The sequence below is a fragment of the Chiloscyllium punctatum genome, chromosome 30 (genome assembly GCF_047496795.1).
Source record: "Chiloscyllium punctatum isolate Juve2018m chromosome 30, sChiPun1.3, whole genome shotgun sequence".
Lineage (NCBI taxonomy): Eukaryota > Metazoa > Chordata > Chondrichthyes > Orectolobiformes > Hemiscylliidae > Chiloscyllium > Chiloscyllium punctatum.
The window spans coordinates 44,037,059-44,060,688 of NC_092768.1; the positions used below are offsets into that span (position 1 = coordinate 44,037,059).

Below are 23,630 nucleotides of genomic sequence, written 5' to 3' on the forward strand. Positions count from 1 at the left end.
CAGATGCTGGAAATCCGAGTCTAGATTAGAGTGGTGCTGGAAAAGCACAGCTGGTCAGGCAGCATCCAAGGAGCAGGAAAATTGACGTTACGGGCAAAAACCCTTCATCAGGACTCTGATGAAGGGCTTTTGCACAAACGTCAATTTTCCTGCTCCTCGGATGCTGCCTGATTGACTGTGCTTTTCTAGCACAACTCTAATCTATACCTAAAGTACTAAGTGCAGTTTTGGTCTCCTTACTTGAGAAAGGATGTACTGGCACTGGAGGGGGTGTACAGGAGGTTCACTAGGTTATTCTGGAGTAGAAGGGGGTTGGCTTATGAGGAGAGACAAAGTAGACTGAGATTATATTCACTGAAATTTAGAAGAATGAAGGAGGTCTTATAGAAACATATAAAATTATGAAGGGAATAGATAACATCGAAGTAAAAAGGATGTTTCCACTGGCAGGTGAAACTAGGACAAGAGGGTATAGCCTCAAAATTAAGGGGAGCAAAGTTAGCATTGAATTGAGAAGGAACTTCTTCACTCAGGGTTGTAAATCTATGGAATTCTAGTGAAGTAGTTGACACTACTTCAGTAAATGTTTTTAAAGCTAAGATAGATTTTTTGAACTATAAAGGAATTAAGGATATGGTGAGAGCGTGGGCAAATGGAGCTGAGCCCACGAGAAAACCAGCCATGATCTTATTGATGGCCTTACTCCTGCTCCTAGTTCTTATGTAGAATTAGTAAATGCACTTATTAGCATTAGAAAGAGTCAAAAAGTATTTGGTGAGTGCAATTTGTAAGCCTCCTTAGAGTAGTTAAACCATTAAATAATAAAATTATTGGATCTTGTAACAAAGGTAATATAGGAATTATGAGAGACTTTAATCCTTATGATGAAATAAAATTGCCAAGGATGGTTTAGCAGATGAATTGTAGAATGTTTGTGACAGTTTCTTGGGGCAGAAAATTAGGTAAATGATTAGTAGCAATAAATTTGGCAGAATTGTATTCAACAACAATCTGTAATCTTATGGTCTAAATATACCACCATTCTACCATTACGATCAAGTCAGGGAATCAACCCTGTTTCAAAGAAAAATGCAGTAAGTACAACAGCAGGCAAACCTAAAAAAGGTCATGGTGTTGGTTGTCAAACAGCAGAAGCAGAATCAAGGTGAAGCAATCCCACAACCAATTGATCGGACACAGATCTAGAGTCCTGCCACATCATGATTGGTTGATGAGAATTAAATAACAAACAGGAGAAGAAAACTCCACAAATATCCCATTGTCAATGATTGGGGGAGTACAGCAGATCAGAGCAAAAAAACAAAAAGCATAAGATCTCGGATTTGGGCCCACAGTTGCATAATATAAGTAGTTGACACTTGTAAGTAATTTAAATATAATTTGCAAAGATATAGTAGTTTAAATTGAAAATTTAAATAGATAATTAAGAGTGGTTCATTGATATCAAAGAATGAACAGATGGTTGGCATAGAATGTAATGATCTCAATAGCTTGCAAATGCAGCATCCTGCTCTCCAGGTAGATTGATAGCAACTCTGCCATGAGTCATTCTCTATCCTTTCTCATCCATCTTCCAGTGAGAGAAGATTGTTGCCTGATTAACAGTCACCTGAAGAGGAAGAAGTGCCTCTGAGGACTAGTTGATACACCCTTTTTCCAAGGTCTTGGGTTTACATGTCAAGCACTCATCTGAACCCAATGAATACAGCACATATACTCCAGGCAAAGTGATGGAAGAGAACGTTAACAATATTACCAAGTGGCACTTATTCAACAATAACCTGCTCATTGATAGTCAGTTTGGGTTCTAGAAGAGCCACTCAGTTCCTGACCTCATTGTAGTCTTTGCCCAAACATAAGTAAAACAGCTGAATTTAAGAAATGAAGTGAAGGTGACAAGGCAGAATTTGATTGAGTGTGGCAATAAGGAGTCCTAGCAAAACTATAATCAATGGAAATCAGGAGAAAAGTTAGCATCATACCTAGCATAAAGGATAGTAATTGTGGTTATTGGAGGCCAATCATCATAGCCACAGGACATTACTACACAGGAGTTCCTCAGAGTAATATGCTATATGTAATCATTTTCAGCTGCTTCATCAATGACCTTCTATCCATCATAAAATAAAACATGGGGGTGTTCACAGACAGTTGCATAATGTTTGGCACCATTTGCAATTCCTTAGACTCTGAAGTAGTCAGTGACCATACACTACAAAACCTGAACAACATCTATGCTTGGTCAGAGAAGTAGCAAGTAACATGCATCATAGTGTGGTGCCAGTTATTATCCATTCAACAAAAGAAAATCTAATCATTGCCCTTTGACATTCAATGGCATATTACCAAGTGGCACTTATTCAATAATAACCTGCTCATTGACACTCAGTTTGGGTTCTAGAAGGGCCACTCAGTTCCTGACCTCATTGCAGTCTTTGCCCAAACATGAGTAAAACAGCTGAATTTAAGAGGTGAAGTGAAGTGAAGATCATTAAATCTCTCATTATCAACACTTCCGGGGTTTACCATTGACCATAAGCTGAATCGGACCAGCCATATAAATATCTGTTTAAAAGGGAATAAAAAGGAGCTAAAATTCTTGCCTGGGTCAAAATTAGAACTAGAAGAAAGTGAGGACTGCAGATGCTGGAGAACATTCCTGATGAAAGACTTGTGCCCAAAACTTGGAATTTATGTCAATTTCCCTACTCCTCGGATGCTGCCTGACCTGTTGTGCTTTTCCAGCACCACACTCTCAGCTCAGAATTAGAACTCTTGTAGCTGTTCAAGAATATACTTTAACACTATCTTCATTTAGGGAATTTAGCAATGGGAAATAAACTCTCTTGCAGCCAAAAATATCCACAATCTGTTAATGAATAACAAGAAAAATACAATTTTTGTATAACCACGGCTCCTTCACACTTGGGCATTTAGTTCTGAACATCACTGTGGATTTTTTGGATGACAACTTGTACAAAAGCTGCTTCTTCTTTCAACATCTCCTTATTTGGTTTTCACTCGCAACAAATTGTGAAGCTGCTCTGGAAGAGGAGGTGCAGAGAATGGGCAGAATAACGGGGTCTCCAATTAATGTCTCTCACAGCATGTCAAAGAGAGAAATAAATTAAAATCCCAACCACAGTTACCATGCAAGTCAATCCATTCATGGGCAGCACTGAAATTGGAAGTGCATGCTTGAAAATCCAGTGACGAGAACCCAGACCACAGCTTTATGATGCACTCGACTCTGTCTCCCCTCCTTCGCACTCCCATACCCACCCCTTTCACCCTACTACACCCTTCACTCCCTTACTTATGCTGACACTTCTGTCCTCATTTCGATTGGAGGCCAAAGGTGCATAGCTTCATGCTGAAGTCCTCAGATCATTTCTCTCCCATATGAAATTTTTGTTTGCCATTCCTTTACAACTGATTTTCTGTTTTGTCCAGAGGTGAGTGGCATTTGTCTTTGAGGTTAAAGTTACACGTCTCATGTTGAGTTAAAAATCACACAACACCAGGTTATAGCCCAACAGGTTTAATTGGAAGCACACTAGCTTTCGGAGCGACGATCCTTCATCAGGTGATAGTGGAGGGCTCGATCGTAACACAGACTTTATAGCAAAACTTTACAGTGTGATGTAACTGAAATTATACAGTGAAAAACTGATTGTCGCTTAAGCCTTTCATCTGTTAGAACATAGTGATAATTTCACTTCTTTCATGTGTAAATCACAAAACCTTTTGTTTAAAGTTGCATTCTCAGATTAGCTGTGAACAATGGTGATAGCTAGACAATATGTTGAAGGTGTTGGCCTCCTGTGTTCTCTGACTATGCCATGATTGATCCTAATCTAAAAAGTGAGATAACAGAGTTTTATGTAAATTCATGCAGTTTTTGAGCTCAGAGTTCTACATGAATGCATACAGTTTTTGAGCAAAGTACAATGTAACTCTGCAAGTACAAATTCATCCCACAAAATATATGTGTGCATGTGGGTTTTTGTCTGTGTGTGTGTGTCTTTCTCCAAATCATGTCTCATATTGATGTTGTCAGTTTGAAACTCTCCAAGAAAGAATGCTGAACCCACACTAGGAATCTGTGCCAAACGTTTTTATTCCTGTACAGTATATTGCTGCCCATCCTGAGTTGCCTCCGAACTGAGTGGTTTGTCCAGGCATTTCAGATGGTGATTAAGACTGAATCAAATTTTTGTGTCTGGAGTCACTTGTGGGCTGGACCAGGTCAGGTGACAGATTTCCTTCCCTAAAAAGTATTAATTAAGCGTTTATTTAAAGCAACATTGGTTACATAGTTGTAATGAGGCTAGTTTTGTTTTAATTTGCAAATTTTCTTAAACTTTCACCAGTGGGATTGAAACCCATGTCTCAGAGCATTCGCTCCAGATTACTAATCCAGACATTATCACTACGCGATTGCCTCCAGCACTGCTGAAGGAACTGAGTGAGGTTTTATTCAGATGGGACAATAACAGATTTAAACCCCCAACTGTTTTGCTGAACAAAATCACCTTAATTTCACTTATCAGTTTCCCAAACTTCCGGAAACTCATATTGCTCCCAAAAAAATTGGATTGGCTATGAGAGACATCAATCACAGAACCCGTCCACACCTCTTCCTCTTCCAGAACTGTTTCACTTCCTGTAGGGCCTGAAAATCAAGTGAGATGGTGAGTGAAGGAGCAACCTGTATGCAAATTATATCCCATAATATCCACACCAATCTTCAGGCAGTCTGACTATCTTGTGGGCAGTCAGGGGTGGAAATGTCCCGAATGCTGTGTGAGAAGATCCAGCTGAGAGAGAGCTGTTTATCGGTGTTTTGTGCTGAACTGTTTGACTGGAGCTGTGTGTAGGACATTGTGTGTTTATGGAAGCATTTCTCTTCTGATTTCCAGGCTGAGATTTGTTGTTGGTTCATTCCTGAATGTGAGAAGATTTCTGAGGATTCTTCCTAATTTCCTATTGTTCAATTCTGTGTGTGTGAGCGCGCGCGTATGGCCGACTTATGTGTCCATTCATGCATGTCAAATCGTCCAGTCGTGAGATTGTAGCAGACTGGACCTACACTTGGGAATTGTGAACCTTCTCTGGACCACTCCAATGCCAGCACATCGTTCCTTAGATACGGAACCCAAAACTGCTCATACTCTTCCAAATGCGGTCTGACTAGAACCATAGAGTTTCAGTAGAACATCTGCTGTTTATTCTGGCCCTTTCGAAATGAACTCGAACAATGCATGTGCGTTAACTGCTAACCGGGACCCTGTGGTAGACCTAACTTCTGTAAGAATTGCTCATGAAGTTTGATCTTTCGGTGGGCAATTCCCGTTTCACTGACTATAACAAAGACACGGACATTCGTGGACAGTCATCTGGGTAGTTACCCAGCAACTGTTAGGCTGCTGAAAATGGTCGTCTAATACCAGGGTAACTAACTGAATGACTATCCAAAGGTCTCCTGCACCCCCATCCCAGTTAAGCCTCCAAACATCCACCAACGCCTGACCTGATTAACCCCCCCAAACTTTTCAGCCACTCCCCCACCCACCAAATTCCTAACTAAACTGACCTGGATAACCCTGTCAAACACCCAACTACCCTCCTGACTGGATCGCTGACCAATTCATGCATTGTTCCCACTTCACCACCTTACTCACTGACCCACCAAACCTTCTGCTCCTCTAGCAATGCCTTTCAAACTATGATCTCTACCAATAAGAAGGACAAGGGCAGAGACATGGGGACAAAATCTGCAAGTTCCCTTCTAAGTCACACATCATCCTGACTTGGAAATATGTTATCATTCCTTCACTGTTGCTAAGTCAAAATCCTGGAACTGTCTTCCTATCAGCATTGTGGGTGTTCCTACACTCCTATGTTGAAGATTGCAACATTTCAAGAAGACAGCTCACCACTAACTTCTCAAGGTTACTTAGAGATGGGCACATAGATGTTGCTGGCTGGGCTTTCATTTATGTTCCATGAATGAACCACTTTCTCATTTCAGTCACCAATCTCACCCATATATCAAATGCCCACCTACCCACCCATTCAGAATAAGACTATTTGGCCTATCAAGTCTGTTCTGCCATTTGAAAGTGACTGCTAAGTTTTTCAACCCCATCCTCCTACCTTCTCCCGAAATCTAAAATCCCCTAACCAATCAAGAATCTATCTATCTCTGTCTTACATTCAATTACTTTGACTCCACAGCCTTCTGCAGCAATGAATTTCACAGATTCCCCATCCTTTGGCTGAAGAAATTCCTCCTCCTCTCAGTTCTGAAGGGTTGTCCTTCACGCTGAGGGTGTGCCCTCCTCTCTCCTCCCAGTTGAAACATCTTCTGCACATCTACTCTATACAGGCTTCTCAGTATTCTGTAAATTTCAACTAGATTCTCCCTAATTCTTAATTCTTATCAAACACAGACAAAGAGTTCTCAACTGTTTCTCATAATGACAAGCCCTTCATCCCTGGGATCATTCTTGTAAACCTCCTCTGTACCTGTTCAATGCCAGCACATCAGCCCTTAGGCACAGAGCCCAAAACTGCTCATACTCTTCCAAATGCAGTCTGACTAGAACTTTATAGAGTTTCAGTAGAACATCTCTGCTGTTTTATTCTAGCCCTCTTGAAATGAGTGCTAGCAAGGCATTTACCTTCCTAACCGCGAACTGAACCTGCATGTTAACCTTAAGAGAATCTTGAACTAGGACTCTTAGGTCCCTTACAGCTTCCGAAATCTTTCCCTGTTAAGAAATAGTCTACGCCTCTATTCTTCTAACCAATGTGCATAACCTCACAGTCTCCCACATTGTATTCTATCTGCCAGTTCTTTGCCCACTCTCCTAGCCTGTACAAATCCTTCTGCAGCCTCCCCGATTCCGTGTCCCTCCACCTATCTTTGTGTCATCTAGAAACTTAGCAGCAGTGCCCTCAGTTCCTTTGTCCAGATTATAATTGTATAACATGAATGGTAGTTATCCCAACACTGACACCTGCGGAAGACCACTCGTCACCGGCTGCCAACCTGAAATAAAACTCTTTATCCCTACTCTGCCATCACTAGTCAGCCAATCCTCTGTCCATGCTGATACCTTTCCCCTCTTAATTAGCAGTCTCCTATACAGCACCTTGTCAAAGGCCTTCTGGAAATCCAAATAGATCATGTCCCCGGCTCTCTGTTATTTAACTCGCTCATTACCACCTCAAAGAATTCTAACAGATTTGTCAGGCATGACCTCCCTGGACAAAGCCATGCTGACTCTGCCCTACATTACCACGCACTTCCAAGTACTCATTCTTAATAATAGACTAAAATCATACCAATGACTGATGTCAAGCTAACCGGCCTACAGTTTCCTGCCTTCTGCCTCCTTCCCTGCTTAAACAGGAGTGTCACATTAGCAATTTAACCACCCTCTGGGACCCTTTCTGACTCCAGTGATTCCTGAAAGAATACCACCAATGCCTCTACAATTTGTTCAGCTATCTCCTTCAGAAGTGAACTTCTTCAGAGGGTAGTTCATCTGGACTGGGTGATTTATCCACGTTCAGACCTTTCAGCTTCTTCATGGTGATTGCCACTATTCGTCACCTCCACCCCTCACTCTCTTGAAGTTCTGGAATGCTGCTGGTGTCTTCCACTGTGAAAATTGATGCAAATTACCTACTCCACCATTACTTTGTTCACCATTATTGCTTCTCCAGCCTCATTTTCCAGCAGTCCAAAGTCAACTCTTGCTTCTATCTTACCTTTTAGATACAGTCGGTTCTGCTATAATGCGGTAGTTCCATTCTTGTGCAATCCTACATTATAAGAAAATTGCGTATTAGTAGAAACTAATGGGGCCAGAATTGTATTATCACCAATAAATGCTTTAAAAGTTCATGCTTAAAAGTTCATCAATCATGTTACAGCAAATTCACATTAACAAAATGTATGTTATAGCAGAATAACTTGTATGTAAAAATGCTCATGCAATCTTGTTTTATAATATGAGCTTGCTTACTGTCATATTGAATCTTCTCCCCCTTATTGCTTTTTCAGTTATCCTCTACTTGTTTTAAAGGCTTCCCAATTCTTTGGCTTCCCACCCACCTTCACCACATTGTATGCTTTACCTCTTGCTTTTATGCTTTCCTTGACTTGCCTTGTCATGCTCTCCTTGGGATGAAATTAAGCTCTGTCTCCCACATTACCTCCAGCAACCCCTGCCAGTGCTGCTCCATCATCTTCCATGCTAGATTCCTCTTCCAATCAACTCTCACCATCTCCTCTCTCATGTCTTTAGTCATTTGTAATACTGTTGCATCTGATTCCAGCTTCTCTCTCTTAAACAATAGGGTGAACTCTATCATATTATGGCCACTGTCCCCCAGGGGTTCCTTCACCTTCAGCTCCCTGATCAAGTCTGTCTCACCACACTGCACTAAATCCAGAATTGCCTGTTCTCTAGTAGGCTGTTCACAAGTTGCTCCAAAGTAAAATCTTGTAGACATTTCTATTTGCCAGGATTTGGTGTTGGAGAGACTGTTAGGTCTGAAGGTTGATAAAGGGAATTTCTATTTGCCAGGATTTGGTGTTGGAGAGACTGTTAGGTCTGAAGGTTGATAAGTCTTCGGGACCTGATGGCCTGCATCCCAGGGTACTGAAGGAGGTGGCTCGGGAAATCGTGGATGCGCTGGTGATTATTTTCCAGAGTTCAATAGAATCGGGGTCGGTTCCTGAGGATTGGAGGGCGGCTAATGTGCCACTTTTAAAGAAGGGTGGGCGGGAGAAAGCAGGAAATTATAGACCAGTTAGTCTAACCTCAGTGGTGGGAAAGATGCTGGAGTCTATTATAAAGGATGAAATTACGGCACATCTGGATAATAGTAACAGGATAGGACAGAGTCAGCATGGATTTATGAAGGGGAAATCATGCTTGACTAATCTTCTTGAATTTTTTGAGGATGTAACTCGGAAGATGGACGAGGGAGATCCAGTGGATGTAGTGTACCTGGACTTTCAGAAAGCTTTTGATAAAGTCCCACACAAGAGGTTAGTGAGTAAAATTAGGGCGCACGGGACTGGGGGCAAAGTACTAGATTGGATAGAGAATTGGTTGGCTAATAGGAAACAAAGGGTAGTGATTAACGGCTCCATTTCGGAATGGCAGGCAGTGACCAGTGGGGTACCGCAGGGATCCGTGCTGGGACCGCAGCTTTTTACAATATATGTAAATGATATAGAAGATGGTATCAGCAATAACATTAGCAAATTTGCTGATGACACAAAGCTAGGTGGTAGGGTGAAATGTGATGAGGATGTTAGGGGATTACAGGGTGACCTGGACAAGTTAGGTGAGTGGGCAGATGCATGGCAGATGCAGTTTAATGTGGATAAATGTCTGGTTATCCACTTTGGTGGCAAGAACAGGAAGGCAGATTACTACCTCAATGGTATCAAATTAGGTAAAGGGGCTGTTCAGAGAGATCTGGGTGTTCTTGTCCACCAGTCAATGAAGGCAAGCATGCAGGTACAGCAGGTCGTGAAGAAGGCTAATAGCATGCTGGCCTTCATAACAAGAGGGATTGAGTATAGAAGCAAAGAGGTGCTTCTGCAGCTGTACAGGGCCCTGGTGAGACCACACCTGGAGTACTGTGTACAGTTCTGGTCTCCAAATTTGAGGAAAGACATTCTGGCTATTGAGGGAGTGCAGCGTAGGTTCACGAGGTCAATTCCTGGAATGGCAGGATTGCCTTACACGGAAAGACTGAAGTGACTGGGCTTGTATACCCTTGAGTTTAGAAGACTGAGAGGGGATCTGATTGAAACGTATAGGATTATGAAAGGACTGGACACTCTGGCAGGAGGGAACATATTTCCGTTGATGGGGGAATGCCGAACCAGAGGACACAACTTAAAAATACGGGGTAGACCATTTAGGACAGAGATGAGGAGAAACTACTTCACCCAGAGAGTGGTGGCTGTGTGGAATGCTCTGCCCCAGAGGGCAGTGGAGGCCCAGTCTCTGGATTCATTTAAGAAAGAATTGGATAGAGCTCTTAAAGATAGTGGAGTCAAGGGTTATGGAGATAAGGCTGGAACAGGATACTGATTAGGAATGATCAGCCATGATCATATTGAATGGCGGTGCAGGCTCGAAGGGCAGTATGGCCTACTCCTGCATCTATTGTCTATTGTCTATTGTCATTGTCTATTCTATGAATTTCTTCTCTTGAGATCAACTACCAGTCTGATTTTGCCAGTCCATGTGTGTTTAAGTCCCTCATCATTACTATAATAGGGCCTTTCTTACATGCCTTTTACATTTCCTGATTTGTTTCCTTCTCCAGTGATGCTCAGAAGCCTTAAGCAACTCCTAGCAAGAGTATTTCCTTTTTTTTTTCCTTTCTGATTCGTCAACTCTACCCAGACAGATTCTACACCTTCCGACTACATATAATGTTTTGCTATCTATTTAATTTCTTAATAGCAAAGCACCCCCCCAAATCCACCTGTACTTTTGATAGGACATTATCCTTGGATGTTTAGTTCCCAGCCCTGATCCCTTTCCAACCATACTTTTGTGATAACCACATATTATACCTGCCAATTTCAATTTGCACTCTAACCTCTTTGGACTTGTTTTGTGTACTGTGTGCATTAAGTACAACATCTAATCTTCAGTTCTGTGTTGACTGTCCCTGTTCTCATCGTTGTCCACTAACTTGCTGTGCCTGAAGTCAGATGCCTGACTCTTTCCTTACTGTCTGCACTTTACTTGCTCTGCAACTGATAATAGCCCCTGCTGAGCGCCCACCAACCCCCCACCTTAAAATTTTTCCATTAATTTCCCATTCAACTGAACCCACATCTCCACTATTTAGTTTAAAGCCACAGCTCTGGTTATGTGATTTATCAGGACTCTGGTCCCAGCATGATTCAGTGGCATCCATCCCATCAGAACAGCTCCCTCCTTCTCCAGTTCTGATGCCAATAACCCATAAACTCAAACCTGATTCTCCCATAACAATCTTTGAGCCAGTGTTTACCTCTAATCAAATTCAGCCTGTGCTAGTTTGCTTGTGGTTCAGGTAGTAATCCAGAGATGACCACCACCTTTATAGTTCTGCCTTTTAATTTAGCCCCTAGCTGCTCATATTTCCTCAACTAAAGCACTTTCCCCTTTCTGCCTATATCATTGGTATCTGCAGTGAACTACGACATGTTTCCCCTCCCATGCCCAACTTCCATTAAGTCCAGTTGGGATATCTTGAACCTGAGCATGAGGCAGGCAACACAGCCTCCAGGACTCTTGATGCTGGCCCCAGAGATCACTAATTATTCCCTTGATTGTACTGTCCCCGTTATAAATACATTTCTGTTTCCTTCCCCTTCTTGAATGACTTCTTGTACCACGGTGCTTTGGTTAGTTTGTTCATCTTCCATACAGCCCACATTCACATCCACAAAAGGAAAAGCAATCTCAAATCTGTTAGATAAGCTCAAGGGGTGAGGCTCTTCAGCTCTGGATGCCTCTACCTGTCTCACTTATAGTTACACCCTCCTATCCCTGACCACTGACCGAATTATATCTAATTATATCTAATCTATTTAATCTAAGTGGTGTGACTGCTGCCTGAAACACAGCATCCAGATAACTCTCTCATCCCCTAATCTGAGCCAGAGTTCCTCAAGCAACCAACATATTGCTACAGATGTGGTCACTATGAACCACAATGGGGTCCACCAGTTCCCACATCATGCAGTTACAACATGGCTCAGCACTTCTATTTTAATTACTTAGTTCGTAATTTGATTTTTAAAAATGTTGTAATTGTCTTTTTGTTTCTAACCTGTAAATATTTCCCCTATTGACCTTCTGTTTGAAAGTAATCTATAAGAGACAGCTGTCAACCGATGAACTTACGGTTCACCCATAATCGTAAAGACAAGGTCTGCAGATACTGGAAACCAGATTTTATATTAGAGTGGTGCTGGAAAAGCACAGCAATTCAGGCAGCATCTGAGGAGCAGGAAAATCGACGTTTCGGGCAAAAGCCCTTCATCAGGATTCCTGATGATGGGCTTTTGCCCGAAATGTCGATTTGCCTGCTCCTCGGATGCTGCCAGGTTCACCCATAATGTCACTCTGTTGTTCTGGCCCTTGATCCTGGGCTTCAATTTATTTATCCTGTTAAAAATAACCTTATATACTATGAGCCAAAAAAGGTAAATAAAAAACACCTTGTTCACTTCTGCACTGAATTCCCCAAACTATGTACTCACTCTGGATGTGATCTCTCTTCCATGACTGCACAAAGCTTCCTGACACATTCAGACTTGACCTTTAAATGTAACATGTGACAGCAAGTGCAGTCAAAGGGATTATGGTGAACGCACTGATCCATTTCTCAGTCCTCTGCTTAGATTTCTGCACTGAGGCAGTTCTTCAGACTCCTGTATCAGAAGTACTTTTGATATGTTGTCCCCATTGTAATGTAGAAAATAAGGCAAACAGTATGTGCATAACAAGTTCTCACAAACCACTGTTTTTTGCGAATGTTGATCAAGGGATTAATGTCAGCCTGGAGGCCACGCCTAACAAAAGTTACATTCTTTAACAATTGGTGTCATGTTGGCCCAAATAATGATTTGGAGATGACGGTGTTGGACTGGGGTGTACAAAGTTTAAAAAATCACACAACACCTGGTTATAGTCCAACAGGTTTAATTGGAAGCACTAGCTTTCGGAGCGCCACTCCTTCATCAGGTGGTTGTGGAGGATAGAATTGTAAGATACAGAATTTATAGCAAAAATTTATTTTTCATCAGGTGGTTTTGTCCTGCACAACCACCTGTTGAAGGAGCGACGCTCTGAAAGCTAGTGCTTCCAATTAAACCTGTTGGACTATAACTTGGTGTTGTGTGATTTTTAATTTGGCCCAAATAAGGTATTGAAGGTGTTAACTCCCCATGACGCTCTCTGTGCCACAATGGTCAGACTGATTCTAATCTAAAAAACAGATTTACAGAATCTTACATGGATTTGTGTAACCAATTGTTAAAGTGCACTTGAGAATGTAACTTTTAAAAAATGTTTTTGCGATTTACATGTGAAAGAACTAAAACCAACATGGTCATTCTAAAAGATGAGAGACTTAACAAACAATCCAGGTCTTTTTCAAAATATAATTTCAGTTACATCACACTGTAAACTTTTGCTATAATTTCTGTGTTTTACAATCTTATTCTCCACAATCACCTGAAGGAGCAGTGTTCCGAAAGCTAGTGCTTCCAAAATAAACCTGTTGGATTATAACCTGATATTGTGAGATTTTTAACTTTGTACACCCCAGTCCAACACCGGCGTCTCTAAATCATGACCTCAAACCTATGCCCTCTAGTTTGGACTTGCCTCACCTGGAAAAATTGGCCATTCACCTTATCTGTGCCCCTCATGATTTTATAAATCTCGATAAGGTCACCCCTCAGCCTCCTATGTCCCAGGGAAAAAAATGTCCCATCCTATCCAGCCTCTCCTTATAACTCAAACCTTCCGGTCTCATTAACATCTTTGTAAATCTTTTTGACACTCTTTCCAGTTTAGTAACATCTTTCCTATGTCATGGAGACCAGAGCTGTATGCTGTACCCCAAATGTGGCCTTACCAATGTTTTACACATCAGAAACATGACATCTCAGCACCTGTATTCAATGCTCTCACGAATGAAGGCAAGCATGCCAAACACCACCTTCACCATCCTGTCTATTTGTGACACCACTCTCAAGTAACTATGTACCTGCATCCCTAAATCTCTTTGTTCAACTATGAGCCAAAAAAGGTAAACAAAAAGCACCTTGTTCACTTCTGCACTGAATTCCCCAAACTATGTACTCATTCTGGATGTGATCTCTCTTCCTTGACTGCACAAAGCTTCCTGACACATTCAGACTAGATCTTTAAATGTAACATGTGACAGCAAGTGCAGTCAAAGGGATTATGGTTAATGCATTGATCCATTTCCTTGTCCTCTGCTTAGATTCCCTAAGTCCCTGCCTTTAACTGTGTAAGTCCTGCCCTGGTTTATCTTACCAAAATGAAAAATCTTGCATTTATCTAAATTGAACTCGATCTGCCATTCCTTGGCCCATTGGCCAAGTTGATCAAGATCCCATTGTAATCTTAGATAACCTTCTTCACTGTCCACATACTACCAATTTTTGTATCATCCGACATTTACACATGCAATAATTTCGATGGTGATAGGCACATTTTCAATTTAAAACTCCAGGGCTGGAGCCTCACCCAGCCCAAGTAGACATTTTATGCTCCCTGAGGATAATATTGTATTTCATTTTGAGGATAAATTTGTATAATTACCACTAAGTTTTAGTGCCAGATTCTTCTGTTTTCTGCCACAGTTACATCCACTACTGAAGCTGGGTGGAAGTAATTACTTTGCTATTGTTTGTTAGTCCCATTGTTTGTAAGTAACATATCTCATGAACAAAATAACAGATTTAAACATAGGATATGGACCAAGAAAGCACTGATTAGTCTTTGACAAAGATGTGGATCCAGAGCTTAACAAAAGGTTTTGTTTATAGCTTTGTAGTTCAAATCGCTATTTGCTGATTGTAAATTTTATTGGCATATATTATAGGATAAAAAATCTGATGTTAAAAGACGGCTGACAGTCAAGTGGGGAAGAAGAAAGGTGCTGTGTCTGATCCTCCCACACAGGGGAATAGCAGACTAGCACTTAATGTGGAAAAGTTTCTAACTGAGAAGTCAGTCCCTTCAGCAAAGAAGAGAATTTTAGAAGAAATAATGTTTTCTTTTTCTGTCTTGCAGAAGGAGTGCACCACAAGAGAATACAGAAAGGACAGACACCACAGATATATCCTGACTGTCACCAAAGGAACAACTGGACAACGGAGAAAAGACATCCAGTCCCTTCACAGCACTACCCAACACAGAGATGGTTGGGCAGTGAAATCATCTTGTGGAAATCAATCAGGTCAGGGCAGCTTTGACATATCATCAGACCTGAAACTGGTCAGTGGTGTGCAATCTTCTTCAGAATCAATATTTTTGACGGTTCAGCTTTGGGTGATTGATCAGGGTAATGTTGGGAAGAAGTGTGAGTGATTCCAAGTGTGGTGAGAGCATCAATCATTCATTGAACTTCATGAACAACTGACTCATGAAAGAGTCAAGTGAGAGGCAATTCAAGTGCCAGGCTCATTTGATCCCTGAATATACAGAGAGCAACTGTTACACAACAAGGACAGCCACATGGAAGAGAAACAATTCAAGCAGGAGGTATGTGACCAAGACTTCACACAGTCATCAACACTCATAGATCATCAAAACATTCATACTGTGGAGAAGTCATTCATTTGTGAAGTTTGTCAGAAAGCTTTTCCCCGATCTTGCGATCTCCTGAAACATCAGAGGATTCACACGGGAGAGAAACCATTCAAATGTGAGGTATGCGACCAGGCCTTCACACTATCATCGACACTTGTGAATCATCGACGCATTCACACTGGGGAGAAGCCATTCAAGTGTGAGGTGTGTAGCGAGGGTTTTGCACAAGCATCAACCCTATTGTATCATAGACGCATTCACACAGGGGAGAAGCCATTCACATGTGAAGTGTGCAACAAATCATTCTCGCACTCATCTTCCTTCCGAAAACACCAACGCATTCACACAGGGGAGAGGCCATTTAAGTGTGGGGTGTGTGACAAAGCCTTTACCAGCTCAACATCATTCCTGATGCACCAGAGGAACCACACAGCAGAGAAACCCTTCAAGTGTGAGGAATGTGACATGGCTTTCACGCAATCCTCTGATCTCCTGAGACACCAGAGGGTCCACACTGGGGAGAAACCCTTCAAGTGTGAGATGTGTGATAAAGCTTTCACCCGTTCAGCAACACTTGTGAGACACCGACGCATGCACACTGGGGAGAAACCATTCATATGTGAGGTTTGTGAGATGGCTTTCACCCAATCCTCTGAACTCCTGATGCACCAGAGGATTCACACTGGGCAAAAACCCTTCAAGTGTGATCTTTGTGACCAAGCTTTCACACGGTCAGCAACACTCGTGAATCACCGACGTATTCACACTGGGGAGAAGCCATTCAGATGTGAAGTGTGCAACCAAGCTTTCGCACGGTCATCAACACTTGTGAATCACCGACGTGTTCACACTGGGGAGAAGTTATTTGTCTGTGAGGTGTGTAATGAAGGTTTTACACAATCATTGGCATTGGTGAATCATCATCGCATTCACACAAGGGAAACCATTCCCATGTGAGTTGAGTTTTCTGAGCCATTGGTATTTTGGTACACATAGGTGGAAAATGTTCAATTGTGAGACATATAACAAAACTTCACAAAATCATCGTTTTATGCCTCATCGCAGAATCCACATGGGAGTAACTCTTACAAGTATGAGGTTTACAATAAACTTTTTGTGATGTTTTCAACCTTCCTGGGGTACAATGTTTGTGAAACAATATTCACCCACTTCTTTGTTCTGAAAAAGTACTAGTTGATCCACATCAATGAAAAATCAATCAGGTCTTACAATATATTTCCTGTGGTAAATTTTAGTAAGAAAACTCATGTTTAATAATAAGTCTGCAGTCTCATTACATTTTCTGATCAAGTAATCAACGTATTTGAGTCAACTCAATGTTATACATATATTTTGATTGTAATTAGTGTCAATGTTGTCCAAGATTAATGCAATCGTTGTCTGTGAAGATACAACTGCAACCTGACAAGTGAAATCTCCCACGTAACCTGCAATGCTATGACTTATGCATTTTAATTTAATAGTATAGCTATTGCTGTGAACTCAATGTTTAATGGACTGCTGTCTGCAGTCATTAACCTCTCAGCAATGAGCTTTTATCAGTTGAACTCAATATGCAAGATGCAGAGGGGTGTTGAAAATGTCCCATTGTTTGAGAAAACAGCTATGAATTTCCAAGCTTTCAGTTCTGTGTCCTGAATTAGATCAGTCTTTTAATAATAACAGTAACTTGTAATGTCTAAAAGAAAAATACTTACTTTCCTTCAAATTATATAATAGCTTTGGTTCTGGAAGGTTACAAATTAAGTTTTTTTTAATTAGCATTGTGCAATTTTTGCTGTAGTTACTTATAAACATGTCAGTTTTTGTCAGTGAATCTTCTGACATCTTTACACACTGTAACTCTGCACTGACTTCTGCATGCTATGTGTAAAATTTTATGTATGAAGTAAGTTGGTGATTTTTCTATGAGTCTTAAAGCTGTGTACCATTTTGTAACTGTTAAATTTAATTAACCCATGTCCAGTAGTAGCAGTTGCTGTGGAACTCTATATCAGTGAAACAGTACTTTAGGCTAGAACTCTAAGTTCTCATTGAAACAAGCATTTACTAAAGGATCTACAGGATTGAGACTTCTAAATCAATTTAACATTTGAGGACCATGAGCCTCAAGTTTATGTTAGGCAGCAGAAATCACTAGCTCCCCCTTATCAAAAAACATGTACAAGGAGACAATCATAAGGAGTCTCACTATTTGAGTAGAAAGATTGAATTCAAGAGTAACTGCATTGTAAAGAGAGGGACGGCTTGCTAAGTGACTGGAACCTGAGTCAGCACTTAACAGTCAGTGACATCAATAGTGGCTGCCATCCCTAATAAATCTATCAGAGACAGATCAAACACTGCTTGACCCAATCAGAGACTGATAACACACTGACTGACCTGATCAGAGACTGATCTCACATTATTTGAACCAGAGACCAGGAACACCATTCATCGCGATCATCAGAAAATGCATTAAAAGTCAGTGGCTTTCTGCTACAAATAGTGCTACAAAGATGCAGAGAGTAAAGATGAGAACTCATACAGATTGGAAATTGTATTCAGCTTTGAACAGGAGATGTTATTACATAGGAGAAAAACCACATTTCAACTGATCCCCAAGGCTTAATCAAGTAGCAAGGCCTGTGCTAAGCCACTAAAGTCATGGCCTAATATTAACTGTTACCCTTTGTTACTGAATAAATATTTCTTGAATTTATGAAGCCATAGATTATCTCAATATCTGCTTCGTCAAAGTCTTAAAAGGACAAATTAAGTGAACGAAGACTCTCAGAATTAGTGTTATAATACCCAAGGCATGTACAGATTTTCCCAGTGCACCAACACATTCACACACAAAACACTATTGGTTTGAGTTCCCTGCTAAAATCTTCACTCAGCTTTCACACTATCTGGAATATCAGAGAACCTAACATTCTGGTGGGCACCCATATTTTCCATCTCACCATAGACCAACTTCTCCATACGAACTTAAAGCCGGGTCAGCTGCTTCGGTTATGTTGGGAGTGATCTGTGTTGTGCTCACGTGGGAGTTTTGTTCCAAATTACTATCTCTCCCATCATTAATACAAAAATTTCAAGAAGGTCAATTTAATCTTTGATCCGATCACTATATGTATAGAAGCTCCTATGTAAATTCATATTCCTCAGTGCAGAGTCAGGTACAGGTCAGTCACCGACTCTCATTCTGACCATTCGGCAGTTAGAAAGGCTTCAGCTTCTAATCTCCAGCACAAGCTCCTGGGGGAGAAACCATTCCTGGGGTCGTAAAGAAGGTCGTTCAATTAGCCTCAGGGTCTCTGGTCTGTGCAGGGGAGAATCAGCCCTGGAATCCCATTCCTCATCAGTGAGCCCAACTGGGCAGTCAGACGGAAAGCAAAATGTGTCTCAGTTGTGATAGTGTCTGTTGTCTCACAGCATTCACTGTCTGGCTTTCCACATGCTGAACGGCCACTCAAACAGAGTACTAGAGGCTGATCAATATCTGCAGTCTGTCTGCGAGTCAACATTTTGAGGATTGAGGAAAAATGAAAGGACAACAGTTGCATTTATCAGACTGCCTTAAAGTAATAAAACACACCAACATGTTTCTGAGAGAAATTTAAAACTGAGACAGAGAAGTAGATCTTTGGAGGGAATGATCAAAAATATATCAAAGAGGTGGAATTTAAGAAAAGTCCTAAAGGAGATGACATAAGTAAATACACAGTGAGATTTAAAGAGGGAAAGGTAAAGCATGGAATCTGCATGGCATGGTTGTCAATAGCTGAGCAAAGGGAGTTGACTGGGGATGTACAAAAGACCAGACTGGAGGAAACACGTGCAAATATTGGAAGGAGGTGGAACTGGAGGTGACAGGGAGAGGGAGAGCGAAAAGGCATGGAGTAATTTGTCTTGATAATGAGAATTTTAAATTGGAGGCACTGAGGGATTATGAAGTAGGTCAGTGAGCACTGGAGTGACAGATGATTGAGAGCGCAGTTTTAGCGAAGATGAAGTTTATGGAGGGTGGAACATGGGAAGGTGGACAGGAGGGCATTGGAATGATTCAGTTTAGAAGCAACAAAAATATGGATGAAAATTTCAACAGCAGTTGGACTAATGTAGAGGGGTTTGGAATATTACAGAGGGGATAGTAGGTGGTTTTTGTGATGGAGGGGATATTGGGTCAGAAATTGGAGGTTGAAGAGGGTAGAACTGACTAATTGTTGTTGGAGTTGAGAGTGGAGAGGACAATTACGAAAAATTTAAGGAACGTGGGGATTGGAGTAGTCCTACAAATCTGTTATATCATTTAGGTCACAGCTAATCTGCATCTTAATATATCGACTTGCCTTGATTCTGTAATCCCCTTGGAGAAAGTGAGAACTGCAGATGCCGGAGATCCGAGTCGAGAGTGTGGTGCTGGAAAAGCGCAACAGGTCACGCAGCATCCGAGGAGCAGGAGAATCGACGTTTCGGTCATAAGCCCTTCATCAGGAATCAGGGCTTATGCCTGAAACGTCGATTCTCCTGCTCCTCGGATGCTGTCTGATCCGCTGTGCTTTTCCAGCACCATACTCTTGACTCTGTAACCCCCTCACCTAACAATAAACCTAACAATCACAATTTTAAAACTTTCAAGTGGCCGCAACATAGTTTTGTTTTGTGGGAAGGGCGGTCCAGATTTCTTTTGTGTAAAGAAGTGTTTGCTGAATCACCCTTCAACAGCCTCGCTCTAATTTTAATGCTCTACCCCTTGTAATGGGCTGTACTACCAGAGGAATCATTTCTTCGAACTACTCTGTCTCATTTAGTCAATTAAAATACATCAAGTACATGGTCCGCTGCTTCGAGAAATACTGCCTTGCGTGACGTCAGGTTAAAAATTCGGCGCCAACACTGAAATTTGAAGTAGCCGGTTGTTCCTTTTGTTTTGTGAAGATCTGTAAACTGAGCTCCCATAATTAGAAGAATAACACAAAATAATCTTTGAAAGTTCCAAGCACTTGATAGTACATGTACAAATTAATATCTCGGGTGTATCTTTGAACAACCGTTAAAAAAATAAAATGGAAAATGCTGGAAAAAATGCAAGAGTGCAAAGATGTGGGAGGGTTGTGGAGTTGGAGGTGCTTATATAGTTAAGGAAGAACAAAATCATTGATTTGAGAACGAAGATGAGACTTTTAAAAGTGAGCTGTTGCCGGAGAGCAACGACATGGGTGAGTTATAATCCAGAGAACAGGATTTCGGAAAATTTCATGATGTGTCAGTCTTTAAGACAGATTTAACTTGTTGAATTTAATGTGGCACCATATTCTGTAAACATTGGTTGAGTGCCTCTCTACCAAAACATTAGATACCCTGCATCTGTTTTTCATTAAACAAAGCGTTATTTCTTAATTAGTTCAAGCGAGCCTTTTGTTACCATCCGATTGACTGACAGCTCTGCAGTCTCAGCAGTACCAGATTCGAGTGGTGGTGACTGCTGGGATGACAGACAGCTACCGACGAAGGGAAACTGGAATTTGGGATAATCTGGGCTATTAGTATTTGTAGGGAAGGGGATGGTTGTTAAAAGTAGGAGCTGTATGACATTGTGTGAAATGCCTCCAGTAGACACAGGAGACCACGAAAGGAGGTTTTCCGTATCTTGCCAGACATTAGGGCACTCAAGAAAAGGAACAGGGGTTGATGCCTGCCCCTGCCAGCAGTACATCAGATGATTTGTTGGTCTTTTGAGGCCCTCAATTGGCTCAAGGCAAGTGGATTGCTGTACCCTTCCATCTTCCCATGCAAAATGAAAGAATGCTCAAGAGCTCAAAGGATGAAATGGCATACTCCTTGTTTGTATATTCAGAGGTCCAGCACCCCACTGTGTACAAACATTCTGGCAGTGGTGGGAGAAGTGTAAAATTCAGCCTGCAGTTGTGGTCTCACACATGCAGCAATCTTCCTGAAATAACTGCACAGAGGTCGATACCCATCATCAAGTCACCCTTGATTTACACATGAACAGTCCTTTTCTTTAATACTGCCTCATTTCAGAGTGACACTCTGACACACTCTTTTTTACATATCAGCCAGGGCTCCCTGACCAGATTAACAGCCTGAATCAAGAAACTCATATTTATAAGTTCCAGATGGCTGACAATGTTATAATTACTACATTCCTCTCCCTCAGAATCCGCAGACACAGACCAGTCCTTTATCCTGGAGAGCTTTCTGGGGTGCTGTAGCACCGGGTCAGGTACAGGCACCATGTAACACAGAGGAGGTCACTCCCTTGTGCTCGAAGCAGCTCAATAGAATTTCATTCTTTTCTTCTGGTGGCAAAGTCGATATAGTTACTCTCATCATATCCATCTCTGAATTTGAAAACTCAGTAACGTTTGACAGAGAGGGTAAACCCACAGGTTTCAGCAGCTTTTCTAACAGTTCCAAGGGGCAGGGCACATTTTGCTCCTGCAGTCCCATTGGTGAGTTTGCAGCTTTCACACAGTCTACATGCTTGTTCAGGACCATCAGACCAACCCAAACTTTATATGTACTGTTCCTGACATCGTGTCAATTATGCCTCCTACCCATGCAGGGTCATGACTTTTACACCAAACTTGGTCCTGTGTATCAAACTGTTTCTCTCATTTGGTGGACTCTTGTATCCAGCATTGGCATTCCTGATGCCATTCACTCTCCTCCCCAGGTCTGGGAAGATCAGACTTAACCTGGTGGATAGTCTTCTCCCCATTGGCAACTCTGCCAGTAGTTGCATGTGGGTGGTTCTATAATCAAATAAGAACCATGATAGCTTGGTATCTAGAAATATCTAGCTGGTTGTTTCTTCAAGCCAGCCTTCAAAATCTGGACTGCTCTTACTTCGTGGTTATTGGGATGGAGCTGTCCTTATATGACAAATCCCATTTGAAGTTAAGAAATATTCAAACCCTCTGTTTGTAAACAACGGTCTGTTATCTGTGACCAACACTTCCAGGACTCTATGTGTTGAAAACAATGTGCACAGTATTTCTGTCATTATCCCCATGTTTGAAGAGTGGACCCTATGCACATGAAAACCACATTGCGTGGGCGTCTACGATGACTAAGATAATCAAACTCATGAAAAGACCTGTATAGTTGAGATGCAGCCAAGTCCAAGGTGTACCCAGCCATTCCCACAGATGTGGGAAATGTGTTGGTAATAATTTTTGATTTTGTTGGCACTCTAGACACTGCTCCACCAACGCAGCTATGTCTGCATCTAATCCTGGCCACCAGGCATAACGTCTTACCAACATCTTCATTTTGGAGACCCCAGGATGGTGCAGTTCAGCCAATATTTGATGGTGACCTTTGCTTGGGACAATTATTTTTGCTCCCTTTAACAATATGCTGTTCTCTACCATGAGATGGTTCCTCTGGTTCCAAAAAGTTCTAGTTATGAGGCCCTTTTGATTTCTGCCATTAATACCACTTGTTTCAGTTTTGTGTCCAAAGTCTGATATTGTCAGCAGTAACTGGGACTATGGCCATAGAACTTAATATCATTAAAGACTCTTCCATTGGGCAACACAGGTGGTTTATCTGCTATTGGGAGGGGGCTTAAAGCATCCACATTTGCTACTTAGCCTTCCAGAGAGTGTTCCAACTTCTAATTATAAACACATAGTTTTAGAGCCCACTGCTGAAAACGGCTTGAACCTATTGTTATCGAGAGTGTGGTGCTAGAAAAGCACAGGTGGTCAGGCAGCGTCCGAGGAGCAGGAGAATCACGTTTTGGGCATAAGCCCTGATTCCTGATGAAGGACTTATAACTGAAACGTCAATTCTCCTGCTCTTCAGATGCTGCCTGACCTGCTGTGCTTTTCCAGCACCATACTCTTGACTCTGATCCCCAGCATCTGCAGTCCTCACTTTCCTATTCAAGAAGCTATTGTTGGCACTGTCTTGACCTCTTTAAGCACACCAAGTGAGTATCTCAAATTTTCACTAATAAAGGTTTTGGTGGAATTTCCAGATTCCAAATTAAAACCCAATCCTTTTTCTATCTGGACGTTCACTTCATTGAAGGCTATGGCTTGTCTATGCAACCAAGGCTAATCCTTTTGTTCCACAGTGCCACCCAGTGGGGTGGCACAGTGGCTCAATGGTTAGCACTGCTGCCGCACAATGCCAGGGATCTGGGTTTGATTCCAGCCTTGGGTGACTGCGTGT

General features: G+C 41.6%; 1 protein-coding gene and 1 long non-coding RNA gene across 8 annotated transcripts in view; one reads left to right on the forward strand and one right to left on the reverse strand.

Annotated features, from left to right (window-relative positions):
- The window catches only part of LOC140455464 (uncharacterized), an 81,954-nt gene that overhangs the window by 6,665 nt on the left and 51,659 nt on the right, over nucleotides 1–23,630 (reverse strand). Inside the window, exons 4-7 of one of the 5 annotated variants that reach the window (XR_011952860.1) lie at nucleotides 7,804–7,857; nucleotides 7,608–7,694; nucleotides 4,557–4,696; nucleotides 3,547–3,878 (exon numbers count right to left, since the gene is read on the reverse strand). This is a non-coding gene — a long non-coding RNA (uncharacterized lncRNA). Of the gene's footprint in view, nucleotides 1–3,546; nucleotides 3,879–4,123; nucleotides 4,292–4,556; nucleotides 4,697–7,607; nucleotides 7,695–7,803; nucleotides 7,858–23,630 lie in introns of those variants that run through there. The other 4 variants (XR_011952859.1, XR_011952861.1, XR_011952862.1 and 1 more) reach the window with 4 other exon arrangements.
- On the forward strand, nucleotides 4,678–18,135 carry LOC140455463 (uncharacterized). Of its 3 annotated transcripts, none has more exons than XM_072550344.1 (2): nucleotides 4,678–4,715; nucleotides 14,895–18,135. In XM_072550344.1, the coding sequence occupies exon 2, from the start codon at nucleotides 15,339–15,341 to the stop codon at nucleotides 16,368–16,370; it is 1,032 nt and encodes a 343-aa protein (XP_072406445.1). In that variant the 5' UTR covers nucleotides 4,678–4,715; nucleotides 14,895–15,338; the 3' UTR covers nucleotides 16,371–18,135. The 3 variants fall into 3 exon arrangements, with proteins under 3 accessions (XP_072406445.1, XP_072406447.1, XP_072406446.1); XM_072550346.1 differs by lacking the exon at nucleotides 4,678–4,715 and adding an exon at nucleotides 4,804–4,974; XM_072550345.1 differs by lacking the exon at nucleotides 4,678–4,715 and adding an exon at nucleotides 9,027–9,091.